At 37.3% G+C, this 21,256-nt stretch overlaps 1 protein-coding gene across 3 annotated transcripts in view; it reads left to right on the forward strand.

The window, feature by feature from the left end:
- Window positions 1-2,239: 2,239 nt before the first annotated feature.
- Window positions 2,240-21,256, forward strand: part of LOC127418768 (G-protein-signaling modulator 2-like) — a 31,378-nt gene continuing 12,361 nt past the window's right edge. For 2 of the 3 annotated variants that reach the window (XM_051659575.1, XM_051659577.1), the window contains exons 1-5: window positions 2,241-2,404; window positions 15,953-16,174; window positions 16,602-16,737; window positions 19,491-19,630; window positions 20,817-20,940. In XM_051659575.1, the coding sequence (XP_051515535.1) occupies window positions 2,400-2,404; window positions 15,953-16,174; window positions 16,602-16,737; window positions 19,491-19,630; window positions 20,817-20,940 (627 nt within the window). In that variant the 5' untranslated portion in view covers window positions 2,241-2,399. Of the gene's footprint in view, window positions 2,405-15,921; window positions 16,175-16,601; window positions 16,738-19,490; window positions 19,631-20,816; window positions 20,941-21,256 lie in introns of all 3 variants that reach the window. The other variant, XM_051659576.1, reaches the window with a different exon arrangement.

The raw sequence follows: 21,256 nt of genomic DNA on the forward strand, positions 1-21,256 counted from the left end.
GGGCTTGAACCCCTGATCTTCTGATCAGTAACCCAGAGCCTTAACCACTGAGCCACCACTGCCCCTAACAACAAAAAAAAAAGTATTTGTTGAAACCAAGCTGCCTAAACGACTCATTCTCTACTTCCTCCACATTGTGATGTCACACTGTGGTAGACATTTGCATCTGACCGCCTCCACAACAACTCATCAACACTTACTTTACCTTATCACTTCCGTAACCCCGCGCAGTAGCAGAGAGCAGGTCAGTCAAGAGCAGAGAGACAATCAGAACAGTGAGCGTTTAGGGTCAAGTCTTAAAGGAGAGGCAGCACCAAAACCAAACTTTTCTGACAGAGGGTCAGAATGAGGGTGGAAAATGATCATGAGTCATTGAGTTTTGTGCAAAAAACTTTACTAATAAAGTGAACCTCAAGGAACATATGAAAATAATAAAAAAGGCATGTCATGACCCCTTTAAATGTGAGCCTATGGTATGTTTTCTTGTCCTCCAAAATCAATAAGCCACTAAAAACTGAAAGTTGTAGCTGCTTTACAAAAAGTGTTAAAAAAAAACAACTTTAGAGCAGTAAGTAAAAATGTATTTTTCTGTTTATTGTATTTCCTTTTTTCTTGTTTATTCTGTTTTACACATCCCAACACATCCAACATATTGGACCAGCTCAAAGCATTACAGTCAAGCCAAAACAAGTGATGAATGAATCTGCTCTGTTCCTCCACACTTATGCCTTTGAAACAATGTGTAATATTTGAGTTTTCCACAGTTGCTTCAGGCATAGGACCAAAGACTGCAGTTCAGTTGCTCTGGATGTAGCATCTCCTCACCTCACCACTGTGCATTTATACTCTGTTGCCTCTAAAATGCAAGTGGAATATTTGTAAATGAATATACTTAAAATATAATACAGTTTTTCAGCAGTCAAACACATTATAGACACATTTAAGTCTGTTTTTAATTATGTGTTTGTTGTCTGTCTACAGATGTTCTTTGAGTGGCCTTCAGTGTGTTTTTTTGTTCCGATCAAATCCACAGAGCACAGAGATGGAAACATTTCCCCATTTTGTGATGCTGTTGTATCTGTGTAATGGATTTTTTTGCCCTATTTTCCTTTAATAGTGCAATTATGTTTGTCATAATTGATGTATGTTTGTGTATCTGTGCGTAAGTGTGTATACTTGGGCATGCATGTACTTAAGCAAGCTGGCACAGTGTGTACCTGTACATATTTTTGAGTTTTAAGTGCTGGCGTTTTGATGTAAATCTAACGTTGAACTTTTTTATTAAAACAGAACAATACATTTATCTTCTGCAGAAATCTCTTGTGTGAATGACAGATGACTTTCTCTGTCAGTAATAAAACACTGCCCTCTGGTGCAATGCATTGCAGATTATGACTAAATTGAGTACCAAACAAACAAACAAACAAAAAACTGTAAAATGCATTCTGCATCTTTAATTTCCAAAATTATATTTTCACCAGTTTTCAGGTCTATTTTCATCTTTTATGTCACACCTAAACAATGTTCAACAAATGAAAATCGCACAATTTTCCAATGGATTCAACTAAATTATAGCTCGGTAGCATTTGGGAAGTCTGATTCATTTGTGCGAATCGGTTCTTTCGGACGGGTCGTTTTAATGAACCGATTCACCAATTCTTTTGGATTTATATTTTTCTACGGTTTCTTTTTTGTTGTTAAAATTGTTGTTTATTGCTGTGTTTCCTATTATGATGTATAGGTTTACATTGTTCCAATATTATGCCTATTTTGAACAAAAGTAGGCTACTGTTAACATGATAAATTCGTTTCCGCCGGTAGCCAATGAATTAGCCTACAGTTTATTAATTAGCAGGATAACATCATTTCATTTTCGCAATGTTGTTCCCTCATTATAGTTTTATCTCTTGCAGTCGAGTGATTACAGACGCTTTACGTATCGGTTCGAGCGAATCCTCAACATAAAACATCATTCCCACTGTTAGCCAAGGCTATTAATTTTATTCGCTAATTATTTTAATTTCCCAGTATTGTTGTTCCCTCCTCACAAACGTCATCCCTTTGTTGCTTATTAATTTCCAGACGCTTTGCGAATCGGTTTGAGTCGGTTCGTTTGAATCCAAATGATTCAAAAGAACCGGCTCAAGAACGAATCGTTCATAGATCTCCAAAACGCGAGGCGTGGCGTTTACAAACTCCCGTGGTATGATTGGCGTGCCAAAGCAAAATAACTTTTCTTTTCCCCACCCTCAATTCCGAAAAGTTAGAAAAGTGTCTTGAGAAAACATGGCGGAGTAATCCCAGTCCTTCTGAGAAATTTTTACCGATGCATCTTGACAAACCGAGAAACTCCCCTACCATGTAGCGCGATTGCAGATTAAAGAAAAATCTGAGAGTGGATGAGGTAAGAGTTAGTTTGATTTCTTGTATCTTTTGCATGAGTTTGTGCATTTTTTTTTTTTTTTTTTTTTTTTTTTACCAAAGTCGTTCTCCTCTGACTGAAGTGCACTGAACCTATTTATTATAAGTATTTTGGATACAAATGGTCTTGTTCATGTACTTCTTTGTCTTGTCTTTTCTTAAGAGTTCTTTCATTCTTCCACGATTTCGTAAGAAGAACACCGTTCTCACCCTTCAAAATAAATCTCTTTAGTTTATGAACAAGTCACGTCAGTATATGATGACCATGAGATGAGTACGTGATGACCGGATACAATTGCTACATTGTATCATCCATCAAATGTGTTCCATTGTGTGATTCCATTCCTCCACTGATACATTGTATCGCTCATTGAAATATAAAGGGGCGAACCTCACGAAGCCTGTAAAGGACATGCCAGGGACATAACTAGACCCCCATAATAATAATAGTAATAATAAATACATAAGAAATTAGACGTATTATAAGATGTATAAATGGAGACATTATTGTCATGACAGTTAAACAGTCATTCTCATCACTGTAATGCAAAAAATGGCATATTCCATTTGTAAAGTATTTAAACGATATATGACAGTATTTATTTTGCATAGGATAACTGGCTTAAGATAATTCATTATAGGGTCATATTTGTGTGTAAAATGTAAAAATGTAGTATATTAAATTATTTGATGTCGTACTGCCTTTAATTTATGATTTTAATAAAACAAAATTTGTCTGGACAGGATGATTTTCATCACGGTGTTCAGTAATGAGAATCTAATGGTAATAATAATAAAAATAAAAACTTTTTTAGTGCCTTTAAAGATAGATGTATATGAAAATATACACAATATAAACATGTATATTAAAAGAATATCAATAATAAAATTATTTAATTTGTGTTGTATTTATTTAAAATACACTTAAAAAAAAAGTGTATTAATCATTGAATCATTAAATTGGAATAAATAATCATTACTGACAATAACGAGAGTTACAATCGAACTCAAAAGCAACGCAAAAGTAATTTCCTGAGAAATTTGCTTAATTGTCATGAAAATAATGTCACAGTGTAAACAATCTTATAGTGCAAAATATCTTAAATAGGCTTGTCTTTAATATAATTTCTTTAATTTTGGGGTGAAGTATGACAGTGACATATCCTTCCAAATCGTGCCTCTCTCATTGCAAGGAGTTCCTCAAAGTTCCCTGCATGCTTTCAGAAGGCTCCTGTGGGATTTTATGAGAACATCTGGCCAGGATTCAACTGACAGAGAGTTGACACAGCAGCTCTTGTGTCTACACTGACTGCACTGTTTAGGAACTTTTTAATGAATCCAATCCATTTACAGAGCTTGGGGCCTGTGCTTTATTCTGTTTTAACGACAGATCTTCTAATCCAGAGTATTATTGTGCACAGTTTTGCCGTCAGGCTTCCAGAGTATTTGAAAAAGTCACTCACTGTTTTTGGAACTGCTAACAGAGCGTAAAGAAATGATACTGAAGTGCAGTGATTTCAGAACAACAGGACTGTGGCGGAATATTCCCGGTTTTCTTGTGTACTAAAATTAGACTGGCAAGGATATTTCAAAGGGAAAGGAGAATGCATACAGTAAAGCAGTGCATGCATGCATTTATCACACACTTTAGTAAACGTATGGATGGCCTGTGGTTGCTAGACCAATGGGCTTAGGACTTTAGGAAAGGAGCCACAAAACCACTGTGTACAAATTATATCAAACAAACTTGCTGTTGGCATGACTGTAACATTCTTCAGAATTTCTTCTTTTATGTTATGGAAGAAGGAAAGACATTTGGATTTGGAACATCATGAGGGTAAGTCATACTGTAAGTAAGTCTGTGTGCCACCATCTTTTCAAATGAATACTTGGTTCTTGAAAACATTCATCAAGATTATTGTCAGTAAAGTCTTTATTTTGTAGATCTATAACAGATTTGATTTTGATTAAAAGCCCATTGAGTTCTTTAACGTCCATCGATTGGCTCATCAGACACTGGTCTGGATTACTTCAAACAGCCACTGCAACACAACATTCACTTTCCATCCTGGAAAAAGTGTCTTTTCATGTTCGGATGGTTGATCACGGGGAAGTCAAGAGACTTCCTCATGCTCAACTCTCCACAGGAGTTGATACTTGAAGTCTCACTTAGTTTGTAGGTTGGAAGTATAGCATGGTGTGATTATTCAGTCAATGACTGTTTCGTATAGTGAGATCATTAGCTTCTTACACTTCAAGTGTGTGTGTGTGTGTTGGAGAGAGAGAGAGAGAGAGAGAGAGAGGGTCATATTTCTCAAAGAGACTCTTTCATTATTGTCGCCCATCTGTCAGATGCACAGTGGTTGAGACTCGCGGTGAAAACGTGAACATCTTCGCTTAATCTTTACGTTTGTCCTTAGTTTTATAGGCATGTAATGAACTTTTATTTATGGCCAAATCTCCTCCTTTGTTTTCATTTTAAATTCGGACCTTTACTATGCGTTTAAATGGATATGATCATGAAAGACGAGGAGCAAGCGTTTCATGTCCGATCCAGGTAGGAGAGAAGACCACTCTTGCCATTTTGTACACAAAGGATAGCGTTCAAACTTTCGTTTTCACAACTTTTTCCACGTAAAACTGCTTTCTAACTCGTATATTTATTTTTTACCTAAATCGTTAGTGGTTGTGGAGTGTTTTTAAACTAGTAGTAGAGTAGTCGACACATTAAATATTTTTTTTAATTAAAAGGATTTTAAGTTAAAATGTAAGAGGTAAAGGGTAGGCTATATTGTTAGTCTGCTAACTGGTCAGTTTTTCACTGTTTTTAATCACCTTTTTCCCTGCACTATTCTAAACGGTCATTTGGTGTGACAAATGATTTTTTAAAAGTACAAATATTCCATATCGTTTCTCAATTCATATGAGGTCATAAAAGGTGCATGCATAATAATTATAAAAGGATTAGCAAAAGGCTCCTTAAAGTAGATTTAGATGGAGCATAGCATGTCAAATAGATTTAATCTTTCTTCAGTACACACGTCACTGAGGTGCACTTGTTTTTCCATTAGATAAACTAGGTTTGGAATGTAATACAGGGATGTGGGTGGCGGCGAATGAATGAGGGCTCGGGTTGGTTAAGAGATCTCCTGTGTAAATCTTTAATAGCACGTTTAATCATTAAAACGGAGGGTCATCAGATGTTGTCACTGTTTTGTCTCCTGTATTGCTGCCCTGCACCCTGAAATATTCTACCCCCTGAAACAGATCGATGGTTGAAGGGGCAAAATGTATATATTTATTTACTTTTGGACTTTTACATGGATAGTAGGCAATTATTGAGGATAGATCAGAAACAGTCCAGGCTGGAATCAGACCTGTATCACCCATGTAAGCACCACAGCTCAACATGTCTACTGTAGTACAGCACATTCCCTAACCATAGGCCACGGCTTTGACAATGGCAAAAAGTTACTGATTATTTTGTGTGACAACATTTCAGCCAAACTCTATGGCTGGGTATTGATACAGATTCGATTGTGATTTTAAATCGATTAGATTTTGATTCTGATTCATATGGGTATATTTCAGTTATATTGTCCATATTACTTACATATTGAAAAATTCTTTCTCAGTTAAAGCTGTCAATTAAACAGTGGGCCTTCTAACTCGGTACATTACAGAAATATTACCTTTACAAATGTTATTTTATCATTAGTTTTTCATTGCTTTGGTTACATTTTAGCTTTTTATAAATGTACAAATCCATGTATACACATCAATAAATATGATGTCTTAAAATTGCATATATTATACACTCACTGAGCACTTTATTAGAAACACCTATACACCTACTTATTCATGCTTTTATCTAATCAGCCAATCAGGTTGCAATAGTGCAGTTCATAAAATCATTCAGATATGGGTCAGGAGCTTCAGTTAATGTTCACATCAACCATTAGAATGGGGAAAAAATATGATTTCAGTGATTTGGACTGTGGCATGATTGTTGGTGCCAGATGGGCTGGTTTGAGTATGTCTGTAACTGCTGATCTCTTGAGGTTTTCACACACAACAGTCTCTAGAGTTTACTCAGAATGGTGCCAAAAATGAAAAACATCCAGCAAGTGGCAGTTCTGTGGGTGAAAGCGGCTTGTTGATGAGAGATGTCAACAAAAAATGGCCATACTGGTTTGAGCTGACAGAAAGGCTACAGTTGTGTACAACTGTACAATTGTGGTGAGCAGAATAGCATCTCAGAATACACAACATGTCGACCTTGAGGCAGATGGGCTACAACAGTAGAAGACCACTTCGGGCATTTGTGTTCCTAATAAAGTGATCAGTGAGTGTGTATATATAGTTACATATTTATTGTTTACATGAGTATTTACATCGATATGTAGCATGTGTTAAAACATTCGTGCTAAATGTAATTAGAATATTTATTTATTTTTTATCAACAACTGACTGTGAAGGACAGAAAGGGAAATAAGAGACATTATTCAATGTCAAATGGATTGGGTGGATCTCGTATTTGTACACACATTAAATGGAATGAGTCAAACCAAACTTTTATTCTCAACAAAAGGATCTCAATGCGGAACTTTTTGGCCACTATACTATTCAGTCACTTCCAAGTGAAATCTGAACAATTACCAGCCATTGGCTAATCACAAAAAATGTAATCACATAGTGCGAAATTTGCATATGCAAGAGGTTTACTCACATTGTAGAGGGTTGCCACATAGAGTGAAAACTATTTATCGATATTGTTCAAATGAAGATCCCGATCGAAAAAGTATATTATTACCCAGCCCTAGTACACTCTACATTTTTTACTTTTTGTACAAAAATAAAAAATGCTTAGTTTCAGGGTTCCCAAAGCCATGGAAAACCTGAAAATATCAAGGAATTTTAAAATGGATAATTTCCAGGCCTGGAAAAGTCATGGAAATTGATCAAATCCAAATAGTCATGGAAATCTCTGTAGCAAATATAAATTTTTCTAGTTTTCCTCTGCTCTCATCAGCTACAAAATGCTCTTGTGTTTAGTAAAAACAGCTTACAAGCCATAGTGATGTCCGATTTCAGAACAAATTGTTCTTTTTAGTCAGTTCTTGTAATAAATTGGTCACAGATGGTTCATAAATCGGTCTGAATGATTCATTATTAAATAAGTCTGAATCAAAATGATTTTTAAAAATCTGTGGTCAGTAATCCCAAATGCGTGGAATGGTCATGAAAAAGTCTTGGACTTTCATTGGTCAAAAAGTGTGGGAACTCACTCAATAATGGAAATTCTGTCATTATTTACTCACCCTCCTGTCATTTCAAACCTGTATGTTTTTTTCTTCAGTGGAACACCAGAGACGTTTTTTTCAGAAGGACTTTCAGTAAATACCGTCTTTTATATTGATCTGTTCCTCATGCACAGCTATCATATGGCTTTAGATTACTTATGGTCTTATGGTCTATGACAGCCTGTGGTCCCTCTCTGCTTTCATTGAATGGGAAAGAGCATAGAAGTTTGAGTTACTTCATGGAGGAAATTAGTCATTGGAGAAAACACCTCAGCCATTCGGCTCGGGTCCCACCTTACTGAGAATAAAGACATGGAACACGTAAATGCCATCAGACTTCTGCTTAGGACACTTGGGTAAAGCACAGGGTTTAACTCCGTCTAATGGATTTCCCCAACATGGCCTTGGTTATCTTACTGTTTCTGCGGTTGGTGTGGACTCGTTCTCCATGACAACATTTCACTCTTCTGTACTACAAGATTAATGGATTCTGGCATGCCCTTGGATTGCTTTATTCCTTAATGCAACCCAGAAAACACCCTGTTCTTCCTCTCATCTGTCTTTCTCTCTCTTGTTATTAATGGCAAGAGTGACTAAATCTTTATGTGCCAAGAGACAATGGTCCAATTTTGGTCTCAAGATATGGCTCGGATCCCTCCTTGAATGTAGTTCTATGGTATTTTTCAGCTTGTTTTATTGTCTGCCAGGTGAAAATAGGTGGTCTAATCACTAGAAAAGTCTTCAACAAGCCAGCCGCAAAATATGAGGTATCATTCTTAGCAATAGGGGTTTGTTTAAAACCCAAATCTTTAAGTATGAGCAATAGCAACAGTGATGCTTGCCTTAGTGAAAAAAAAAAAGAAAAGAAAAATCAGAACCTAGACCACTTCTTTTCTGAGGTCGCCCAACCAACTGGAATTACGGGTTTAGGAGCTCTTATTGGTCCAAAGCACATTAGAGTTACTCTGTTTCCCCCTTTATGCATGATAATCTGTCTTCTCACTCTTAATTGGATTTGACACTTGCCATCAGGTGTCCGTAGATGACACAGTCATGCCACATCTGTTATAGCCAGGCTTACAGTTGACCCTCCATTTATGTGTACAGAACCCAACGTAACCTTCCGCACAATGTCAACAGAACATTTTAGATGCTAAAGCCCTGTTTGGATAAGCCGTGGAGGAAAGGAAAGTTCTCACAAGGGTTGAGGTTTGGAATAGGTCTCGCAGTGGGGGTCACCCTGGAATTTGATTTCTTTTGGAAGTGGTCAGTCCAGTCCGTAATGTGTCGAGGGCTAAAGCTGTGGGTCTCTAGCTGTACCCCATGGAAAATTAAACGACATATCTGCCATAGCGGAGGAGAGAAAGTCATCAAAAAAATTGAGATGGCTTTGTTTAGACGGTGCTTCGGATGTTCCAATAAGAAAATGGAGAATAGGTAAGGTGTGTTTTGGGTTTTGAAGTTTTCCACTCACAATTGTCTTATCGTGGTTATCATGGTGTTGCTATGTGGTCCCTTAGGTGTTTAGAGTATTTTTAGTGCATTGCTTTGCAGTTGCTACAGTGTTCTTTGTGATTGCAATAATGTTGCTAGGTGGTTGCTTAAGTGCCCACCCACAAGTCTCTGCTCTGGTCTGCACAGTTATGGATTTAGTCCAACATAGTCTCATGACAACTTATAATATTTTGTACAAGATGGCAAATAAATATAATTTCCATAGAGACCAACCAATCGACATTTAATTTTCAAATTCATACAGTACAGGCATCAAATTGTAGCTATAGCCTCCTATATAACACTTTAGGGGGAATTCACTAAGAATGAATTGCAGTCGGTAAAAGTGGCGGTTATTTGCACGTGACGCTGATTTAGCGCCTGATTCACTAAATTTGCTGCTGAATGCAATTTGCACACAATTCTTGCAGGCTGATTCTGAGTGCTATTTAACGGAGAGTCCTGCAGACCACCGTTATCTGACACACTTTGGCAGGACTGAACAGCATCACTGACTACTGTGATCCAGACACATGAATCATCTCTTGAACATGCCGAAAGTGTGGTTGACTACACTGTGATTCTGGATGTGTGCCAGTTTATAGCACTCTCCTTCATCATTTTTAATAATTATTTGATGAATTATTGCTAATATGATCATCGGGAAAATGTACACAAACATCTCTTTTTACGCAGAAAGGAATGACATTGTCTCAGACTACGTCCATATTTATTTGGATAATTTTCAAATAGTTTTCAATAATTTTTCAAAAGTTGCTCGTCCACACTGAAACGTCTGAAAATGCTTAAGTCCCCTTACTGCACATGTGAGAAAATAACCCGAAAGAGGTGTGGTCTGAAATGCAGTTGTCCGTGTGTTCCACCACTGTACAGCAATTCCAAATAAACTTCCCGTCACCTTTGAAAGAATGCAATGTGAATGTTGCACAAAGTAACATTTATTTTTTAACAATGCTATTGTTGTTGACGACGTTGAGGTTTTATAAATGAGTTTGACACTGTTTTACCTCCCGAGGGAGTTTGGTAGTGTTGTTATTTGTGCTGTTTACGTTCCTCCCAGCGGGAATGCAGCAAAAGCAACAGCTGACATTGCAGATTGTGTTCATCAACAATTACAGCATACACCAGATGCCCTTGTTTTTATCTTAGGTGATTTTAACCACTGCCAACTTGAATTGTCACTGCCTGGGTTAGAACAATATGTTAAATGCGAAACACGGTATAATAGAACCCTAGATAAGTGCTACGGAAACATCAAAAATGCCTATGTGGCCAGACCTTAAACATACAAAAAAGAACGTAATTACAGTATGTACCTGAACAATAAACCATATATAACTAAAGATCTAAAGGATTGCATTAATTGGAAAAAGTCAGAGTATAGAAACAAAGATTGGGATGGGCTAAAATTCATACAAAAAGAGCTTAATCAGCGGTTAAAGGAGGCTAGGAGACAACAGAAGGATACTATTGAACATCATTTCTCCACTATGTACAGTTGAAGTCAGAAGTTGAACTTGGTTGAACTTAGGTTGAAGTCATTAAAACTAATTTTTTAACCACTCCACAGATTAAATATTAGCAAACTATAGTTTTGGCAACTCGTTTAGGATATCTGCTTTGTGCATGACATGAGTAATTTTTCCAACAGTTGTTTACAGACTGTTTCACTTTTAATTGATTATAACACAATTCCAGTGGGTCAGAAGTTTACATACACTAAGTTAACTGTGCCTTTAAGCAGCTTGGAAAATTCCAGAAAATGATGTCAAGCCTTTAGACAGTTAGCCAATTAGCTTCTGATAGGAGGTGTACTGAATACATACCTGTGGATGTATTTTAAGGCCTACCTTCAAACTTTGCTTGACATCCTGGGAAAATCTAAAGAAATAAGCCAAGATATCATAAAAAAATTGTGGACCTCAACAAGTCTGGTTCATCCATGGGAGCAATTTCCAATTGCCTGAAAGTACCACGTTTATCTGTACAATCAATAATACGCAAGTATAAACACCATGGGACCACGCAGCCATCATACCGCTCAGGAAGGAGATGCATTCGGTCTCCTAGAGATGAATGTACTTTGGTGCGAAAAGTGCAAATCAATCCCAGAACAACAGCAAAGGACCTTGTGAAGATTCTGGAGGAAACAGGTAGACAAGTATCTATATCCACAGTAACACGTATCCTATATCGACATAACCTGAAAGGCTGCTCAGCAAGGAAGAAGCCACTGCTCCAAAACTGCCGTTAAAAAGCCAGACTACAGTTTGCAAGTGCACATGGTGACAAAGATCTTACTTTTTGGAGAAATGTCCTCTGGTCTGATGAAACAAAAATTTAACTGTTTGGCCATAATGACCATCATTATGTTTGGAGGGAAAAGGGTGAGGCTTGCGAGCTGAAGAGCACCATCCCAACTATGAAGCATGGGGGTGGCAGCTGCAGGAGGGACTGGTGCACTTCACAAAATAGATGGCATCATGAGGAAGGAAAATTATGTGGATGTATTGAAGCAACATCTCAAGACATCAACCAGAAAATTAAAGCTCATGGGTCTTCCAAATGGACAATGACCCCAAGCATAGCTCCAAAGTTGTGGCAAAATGGCTTAAGGACAACAAAGTCAAGGTATTGGAGTGACCATCACGAAGCCCTGACCTCAATCCAATAGAAAAGTTGTGGGCAGAACTGAAAAAGCATGTGCGAACAAGGAGGCCTACAAACCTGACTCAGTTACACCAGTTCTGTCTGGAGGAATGGGCCAAAATTCCAGCAACTTATTGTGAGAAGCTTGTGGAAGGCTACCCAAAAACTTTGACCCAAGTTAAACAATTTAAAGGCAATGCTACCAAATACTAACAAAGTGTATGTTAACTTCTGACCCACTGGGAATGTGATGAAAGTAATAAAATCTGAAATAAATCGTTCTCTCTACTATTATTCTGACATTTTACATTCTTAAAATAATGTAGTGATCCTAACTGACCTAAGACAGGGAATGTTTTCTATGATTAAATGTCAGGAATTGTGAAAAAAAAAAAGACTTAATGTATTTGGCTAAGGTGTATGTGAACTTCTGACTTCAACTGTACTAAAAAAAAACAAAAAAACTGTGGGATTCAATGAAAGCCATTACCAACATGGAACCAAGTAAAATGCATACTTGTACTACTGATGACCTACAGAAAGCTAATGCACTAAATTATTTTTTCCTCAGGTTTCAAAACTGACTTTTCCAACAAATGCAATATTGTTCTAGTCTCTCTTAATGATAATATGGCCATAAGGCTTGAGGTGGATAGCTTTAAGGTACAGTCACTGTTTCGTCAGTTATGTACTAAGAAATCCAGAGGACTGGATGGGATTTCTGCCCGCCTCCTAAAAACCTGCGCTGAGGAACTTAGTCCAGCTTGGTGCCCACTCTTTCAGTGTTCATTGGACTCGCACATGGTTCCATCACCCCAGTCCCAAAGAAGCCTTGCCTGGCTGAGAACAACGATTACAGGCCTGTAGCATTGACATCAATCGTAATTAAATGTTTTGAGAAATATATTTTGTTTTTATTGAAAAATGAATTAAACTCAAAGTTAGACCCATGGCAGTTTGCTTATAGACAAAGAAAGAACACTGATGATGCAGTCAGCAGTATTACCCATTCAGTCCTCAAACATTTGGAGGACAATCTGTCTCCCTCGTGTTTCCTAGGACTCTTATTTTGAAGTGTTTCCCCCGGACTACGTTACCCAGTATGCACTGCCCTCATCACTGCCATCTGAGTTTTGAGTTCCCGTTTGTTGTTTCACTGTCATCATTGCAAATAGATCCTACGTCTCCTGTCTCATCACAGGAACTACACGTGACAGCATATGTATGCTTTTTATTGATTTTAGTTCAGCTTTTAATACTCTTCAGCCGTACTTACTATTGGATAAATTGAAACAGATGAATGTAAATCCTTTTATTATTAAATGGTGTTTTTCTTTTTTAACTAATAGAGTCCAACAGGTAAAAGTCAATAAGGCAATTTCTTATTCTAGACTTATTAGTGTAGGAGCCCCTCAAGGGTGTGTGAGCTCCCCAGTTCTCTTCACTTTATACACGAATGGATGTGTGAGCAAAGCCCCCCGAAATAATATTGTGAAATTCTCTGATGATTCCACCATTCTTGGCTTATTCCTTAGAGATCAAAATATATAATCTTACCACTCTGAAATCAAACAGTTGCTTTATATGAAAAATCTGTGCTCAGGGAGGCATAGAAGATTCTGAATGATACAACACATATCCTGAATCTAGAATTTGAGATGTTGCCATCAGGCAGTAGGTTCAGAATGCCAAAGTGTATACTGAACCGGTATAAGAATTCATTAATTCCATCTGCAATTAAGATATTAAATAGCAACAAGTGAGAGCAACAAGTACAATTATAGTGTTTTTTTATTTTTTGTATTTGTACTTGTAATTGTGTGGATGTGCATTATGCTGTTGTTGACAAGTGTGTAATGCAGCAGCTTCGAGCCCAAGACAAGTTTCCCTGTGGAACAATAAAGTATATCTTATCAAAGTTGATAGCAGGCGCAATAATGCCGCTGCAACACGGGCCGTTATCTTGATTGTTTTGGGTTGAATGGATCACATGACTATGTCACTCGAATATCTCAGTTTTCCCAATCCACACTACAACGTGATTGAACCGTTTTCAAATTCATCCACTTGGGAGAGCTTTTCCGAAAAGCTCCATTTTCGCAGGACAAAAACGAGAGGAAGGCCAAAACGTAGAGTAAAAGATGTGTTTTCAAATTTATCTGGATTATTGTGGTTGATTGAGTTTTAATTCAAAAACTCAAGACACAGCACAGCTTCAGTGCTGACTGCGCCTGCTTAAGCTAGATTGCTGGTGGTTAAGACGTAGGTTTTGGCTCAGGTGGTAGAGCAGGTTGGCCACTAATCACAGGGTTGGCGGTTCAATTCATGGCCCACATGACTACACATGCCAAAGTGTCCTTGGGCAAGACACTGAACCCCAAGTTGCTTCCAATGGCAGGCTAGCACCTTGCATGGCAGCTCTGCTGTCATTGGTGTGTGCAAGAATGGGTGAATGAGTCACAGTGTAAAGCAGTTTGGAACCACCAAGGTTAAAAAAGTGCTATATAAATGCAGACCATTTACCATTTGTTTAGCTTTAGGTTTGGCTTTGGTTCTAAACTTAGGTAAAAATACTTGTTCAAAACCTTGTTGATGTTTCTCTTTTCTTTCGTATTAAAATCATGGTCAGGTTTGGGTTAGGGTTTACACTTACAGTAAATAAATTGCTTGTGGGTTCATTTATTTTTCTATGGGAGTAAAAATCGAATGTTTTTGTATGAGCCAACTCGTATGATTTTTTACGATTTCGCCATCTCGTACTTATTATTATGGCTTGTCATGAGACCGGATTGCTCTGGTCCTTTCTACAATAAGTCTACAGGATTTTATTTTGCTTGTTGTATCTGATGTTCCAAATGGTGAGAAAAAAAGATAAGGTGTTTTGCTTGTTTTCAAGTGTCAAGTGAGAATATGTTGAATTATATTTGATACATTTTTAAATAGATTTTCTTAGTGACTTGGTGGTTATTACATTTTCTGGTGTATTTTTATAAATCAAATTGTACATAGTAGCTTGTTTGCTACTATAAATGTAGAAGAAACAGTTGGGAAAGTAAAATTAGTAGAAAAAAATTTTGGATTTAATTTTTGGATGTTGTGGATTGGTGCAACACAATGCAAGCTTTAAGTTGTTGTCCAAACCAGTCGCAAACTTAACAGTGCCACAGAGCAAAAACTGCTTTGGGTGATTGGTTTTTATTTTTGTCACATTGAGCTGGGTAGCCCTGCCCACTGTAAATCTGCATTGGTCTAAAATCCGTCTTCACATATTTGCTGTGTAAAAATCAAATATATTCTAATTGGCTGCAATTCTGTGGCTTTGTGCATCACTTTGCTTTCAGTTGGGATCTAGAAAAGACATCCAGCTTAGAAAATTATGTAAAACCCTTGTCAACACAGCAAATACAACATGCGTCCTACAGAAGTATATGTTTGGTGTCACGTCTCAGCCGATTGAACATCATCGGGGCCCCTATATGATATCATCACTGCACAGAAACCACTGGTGTACACGTTTGTGTGTGTGTGAGTGATTGAGTTACTCAGGAACTGCGTGAGATAAGGCAATGACTTTTAATGACAGTCAAGGGAGTTTCTGGTAAATAAGCATTTCCATGTGCATTCCTTTCAATGTGAAAGCACTTTAGAAGGTTACAGGCATTCGGGACAGGTCTTTCCTTCCTGGTTCTTTGTCTTAAGTGGTTTCAGCTTAGATTCTTAGGCATTTTATCACACCATTTTAACCTCATACGGGATACTGTCATTTTTTTGTTTGTATTGCATGCCAGCAGGCAGGTTTTCAAAAACTTGTGCAGACACAAGACTATTGCAGGTGTTGCTTTGTTCTTATTTTTATATAATTTTAATGTTTTTATTTTCATTACTTGATAGGTGGTTTATTTTTTTTTAATCAGGTAGTTCATCAAAAAAAATTTTTTTTACTCACCCTCATATTGTTCTAAACCTATATGACTTTCTTTTGAGATGTTGAATTTAACGATTCCTAATTCATGAACTTATCTTTTTCATGCAGTTTTCTCACCTCTCTCTGCTGCCCCCTGCAGGATGGAGGCCTCATGTCTGGAACTGGCTCTGGAAGGTGAGCGCCTGTGTAAAGTGGGGGATTACCATGCGGGCGTGTCCTTTTTTGAATCTGCCATCCAGGTGGGCACAGAAGACCTGCAGATTCTGAGCGCCATCTACAGTCAGCTGGGCAATGCCTACTTCCACCTGCATGAATATAATAAAGCACTGGAATACCATCGGCATGATCTCACCCTCACCAGGTCTGAATCTGGAATGTTCTCTCACTGTTTTAAAGCTGGTCTCTGTTACAGTATTAGTGGTGCAAACATCACTATCACTATTGTTTTAAATACTTAGGGTTAGTTTTTTATTTTAAACGTTCCCCTAACCCTATGTATTTAACCATTTGTGCTATAGACATGAATGATACCTTATGTCAGTGTTATTATTGTTAATGAAAACTAAAATGAAAGCATTTGTGTTAACTGAGAGAAAAAAAAAAAAAAAAAATTTAATTGGAAAAACTGAAACCAAAAAATAAATAAAAAATAAATAAAAAATTAATGAATTTTTGATACACAATATAAAATACTAAAACTTTATTATTAAAGAACTCTAATATCTGTCTAAAGTACAAAATTGTGTTATTGTATTTTTGAAAATTGCATTATTGTGTAATATTTTTAGAACTATTGGAGATCAGCTGGGAGAGGCTAAAGCTAGCGGTAACCTTGGAAACACGTTAAAAGTTCTTGGCCGCTATGACGAAGCAGCAGTTTGTTCCCAAAGACACCTGGACATTTCCAGAATGCTCCGTGACAAGGTATCTGTAACACGATCAAAGGGCTTTAAAAGGATAGTTCACCCAAAATTGAATTTTCTTTCATTATTTACTTTCCATCTTGTCATTCCAAACCCATATGACTTTCTTTTTTTATGTGGAACATGAAATGAATGAAGAATATCTGCTCTTTTCTATACAATGAAAGCTTGTTCTAAAAAGCACCATAAAAGTAGTCCATATGCATAACATACACCGATCAGCCAGAACAATAAAACCACCTTACTAATATTGTGTAGCTCCCCCTCGTGCCGCCAAAACAGCGCCAACCCGCGTCTCAGAATAGCATTCTGAGATTATATTCTTCTCACCACAATTGTACAGAGTAATTATCTGAGTTACCATAGACTTCAGTCAGTTCAAACCAGTCTGGCCATTCTCTGTTGACCTCTCTCATCAACAAGGCATTTCTGTCCACAGAACTGCCACTCACTGGATGTTTTCTGTTTTTGACACCATTCGGAGTAAATTCTAGAGACTGTTGTGTGTGAAAATCTCAGGAGATCAGCAGTTACAGAAATACTCAAACCAGCCCACCTGGCACCAACAATCATGCCACGGTCCAAATCACTGAGATCACATTTTTTCCCCATTCTGATGGTTGATGTGAACGTTAACTGAAGCTCCTGACCCGTATCTGCTTGATTTTATGCACTGTACTGCTGCCACACAATTGGCTGATTAGATAATCGCATGGATGTTTGTTGGCGCCAGATTTAAGCAAATTCCCTGCTCAAATAATGCATGAGTTTTTACAGAAGAATTAATGTGTGCTTTTAAAAAAAATTATACGCTTCACATTTCTGCCTTTTAAACACTCCCAAAATTGGCCCCATTCACTTCCATTGTAAGTGCCTCACATTATGTCACAAATGCTGTCGATTGAGCTTAACTTGCATTGAACCTGGAATATTTCTTTAAATTTCAGCTAATTTCTATTGTATGGCTTCAGAAGACTTAGAATATAATATACTTTAAATTATATGGACTACTTTTTGGAAAAGAGCAGCTCGGACGATTCATCAAAATATTTTGTTTTGTGTTTCAAGAAAAATAGAAAGGCATCTGAGTAAATGATAACTGAATATTTATTTTTGGGTGAACTATCCCTTTAAATTAAGCTTGAATAGTTCACAACCAAGGGGGCCTTGCTTTTGAAAGTGCTTTGAACATGCATCTCAAATGACAGTCACATTTATCACCCTGTTATGCTTAAACTACATGATCTATTGTAATAGACCATATACTTTAGTTTAAAGGTGCACTCAGTAATTATTATTATTTTTTTTTTAAAGTATGTTGAAGTGGATTCATTGGCTTACACTGACACCTAGTGGCCTGGATGCTGCATCATTCAAACACAGTAATTTTCAGTTACCAGTGCCATTGTAGAAATTCACTATGCACAGTAAACCATGATTAATTTAATCCATGAATGAAAGGGTCCAATAACAGGGCAGTTACTGAGATTAAGCGAGTAGTATTCAGCTGGCCATGCTAACATGGCCGCCAGTGTTGTAGTACTCGAAAGCGGACTCGAACAAGTGTGGACCCCGAGTCCAGTCGAGACTATTTTCAAAAAATATACATTGGAAACTTCGACTTATGACTTTCAGTCTGCTGCGTAGAATCAGAGCTAGTAATGGCCAGTTCACAAATAAATCATTCTATTGAGTCGGATCTTTTCAGCGAATTGACCGAACAGGTTAGCAAAAAGGTCTGAATTGATTGGCTATTCAGTCCGATTAGTTCGGACTGCTATCTCACAATAATTTGCAGCAGTTTGTCACTCATTAAAACAGCATCTGGATATTTTAGAAAACGGAATACAAACAAATCATTGGATAAAGTGGATATTTACCTACAGTCAACAAAAGACGTTTTTTTTGTAGAGGTAACTTTGAGAAACTTCCAGTGGTGCTGTGTCTCGTTAATAAGATGCTGTTCACAGCAAACGCGTTGTGTCCATCCATGCTGTTTTTCAGTTGTTTTTCTATGTAAACATGCTAAATGGATGTCTTTGACTGTTGCATTACGTATCGCTGTTTTTGACGTCTCGTGCAGGAGCACAACCATTTTTTTGTTCTTTTGTCAAGTTAAAAAGAACATCCAACTGTTAAAAATGTGTCTCAAGACACCTGTTATACTCTTCATTGCACTGCGTTGGACTGAACTGCCTCTCTTTTAGAAATGCTTTAGCCATTAGCCATTACATGAATGCTACACATACTGAAGAAAATGTAAAAATACTTCTCTCAATGTCATCAGAATTGAATGGTTTCTGAGAAGAAGAAAAAAAAACGGTTTCTGTGCGTACCCGAGATTAAATCTTGCAGGCAGAAATAGGCAGAAATGCTTATAATGAATTAAATATAGTAGTGCAATTGAGGAAATTGTTAAAAAACTGAATGTAAATGTTTATATTCACTTTCTGCATAAACATTGTCATATTTAATACATTATTATTTGGTTGTTAGGCCTATTTTAGTTATAGTACAGTAATACTGCATTTTGTAAAGCAGAAATGTTTACTTGACTTGAATGGAATATAATAGTATGCTATTCATTTCTTTAGAAGTAAAACTTTTTCAATGAAGAAAATAATTACTGAGTGAACCTTTAAATGCAAGGCGTTGATCCATGTTAGATGTGTAATCAGTGGTGGTTGCTTTCTGTTGGTTGATGGCTGTATGTTGTATGTGTGGCTGTGCATGTCTCTGTGTGTGGTTTTGTAGGTGGGGCAGGCTCGGGCGCTGTATAATTATGGGAATGTGTACCACGCCAAAGGGAAGAACATATGTTGGAGTGGTATGGACCCAGGGGAATTTCCGGAGGAGGCACGCATCGCTCTAAAGAAAGCAACTGAGTACTACGAGTGAGTGTACAGAAAGAGAGCAACCCAGCATATGTTTTTTTTCTCCTCTCATTCTTTTTGAAGGAATAGTTCATCCCAAAATGAAAAATGCTCTCATCATTTACTCGCAATCATGCCATCCCACATATGAATGACTTTTTTTCTTCTGCTGAACAAAAACAAGGATTTTTAGAAGAATATCTCAGCTCTTTAGATCCATACAATGCAAATAAAGGGTGGCCAGAACTTTGAAATTCCAAAAAGCACATAAAGGCAGCATAAAAGTAATCCATATGACTCCAGTGATTAAATCCATGTCTTCAGACGCGATATGATAGGTGTGGGTGAGAAACAGATCAATGTTTAAGTACTTCTGTACTATAAATGTCCACTTTCACCAGTCCTCCTAAGCGCTCTTCTCTCCTAAGAGTTTTTCTTCTTTTGTTTTTGCGGATTTGCATTCTAAGTGCATATCGCCACCTACTGGGCAGGGAGGAGTATTTAAAGTAAAAAAAGAGTTAACAATGTATCTGTTTCTTACCCACACCTATCATATCTCTTCAGAAGACATGGAGTAAACCACTGAAGTTGTATGGATTACTTTTATACAGACTTTATGTGCTTTTTTGGAGCTTCAAAGTTTTGGTCACCAATCACTTGCTTTCTATGGACCTACAGGGCTGAAATATTATTTTATTCTTTTCATTTGTGTTCTGCTGAAGAAAGAAAGCCATACACATCTTGGATGGCATGAGGGTGAGTAAATGATGAGAGAATTCTCATTTTTGGGTGATCTATTCTTTTATTGCTAGTTCACAAAAAAAAAAGAAGAGAATTCTGGCATCATTTACTCACCCTCATGTTGTTCCAAACCTGTATGACTTTATTTCATAGTGGAACACCAAAGGAGAAGTTTAGACGAATGTCTAACAACATGAGGGTGAGTAAATGATGACATTCATTTTTGGGTGAACTGTCCCTTTAACACCAAGAACCAACTTTAGAAGACACACATGTCCAGAAAGACAAAAGATTAAGCCTTGAAAAACATTAGAGAGATTTGTTTAGTCTCATGGACTGTAATGTTTTGCAAAGACAGTTGTGAAACTCAAGGTGACAGAGGGAATAATTCAGAAATTATATAATTGGTGGAGCATTTTCTGCATTGCTTCATTGGTTTGTCTGTCCTCTACTTCTCGGTTTGAAGAGGGAATCTGGCCATTGTGAAAGAGTTGGGGGACAGAGCAGCACAAGGCAGGACCTACGGTAACCTTGGCAACTCGCATTACTTGCTCGGAAACTTCCAGGATGCTGTTCTTGCCCATGAACAGGTATTTTGCTCTCAAACTGTATTTGTAGTAAATAAACTGGGGTTACGTACAACACAATTATGATGTCAATTCAAATGCACACAAACTGTGAGACTGAAGAATTAAAGGTGCACTCAGTAATTTTTTTCCTCATTTAAAATGTTTTACTTCTAAAGAAATTAATAGTGATTTTTAAACATATGTATAAAATAATGACCACTCATGTGAGATGAAGAGTTCAGTCATATCAGGAACCGCATAAAAGCTCTTATATTCTACATGGGGCGGGGATGCCCTCATGAGGTCAGCCATGTTAGCATCACATGACCAGCTGAAT

Source organism: Myxocyprinus asiaticus, chromosome 28 (assembly GCF_019703515.2).
Source record: "Myxocyprinus asiaticus isolate MX2 ecotype Aquarium Trade chromosome 28, UBuf_Myxa_2, whole genome shotgun sequence".
In the NCBI taxonomy this organism is placed as follows: domain Eukaryota; kingdom Metazoa; phylum Chordata; class Actinopteri; order Cypriniformes; family Catostomidae; genus Myxocyprinus; species Myxocyprinus asiaticus.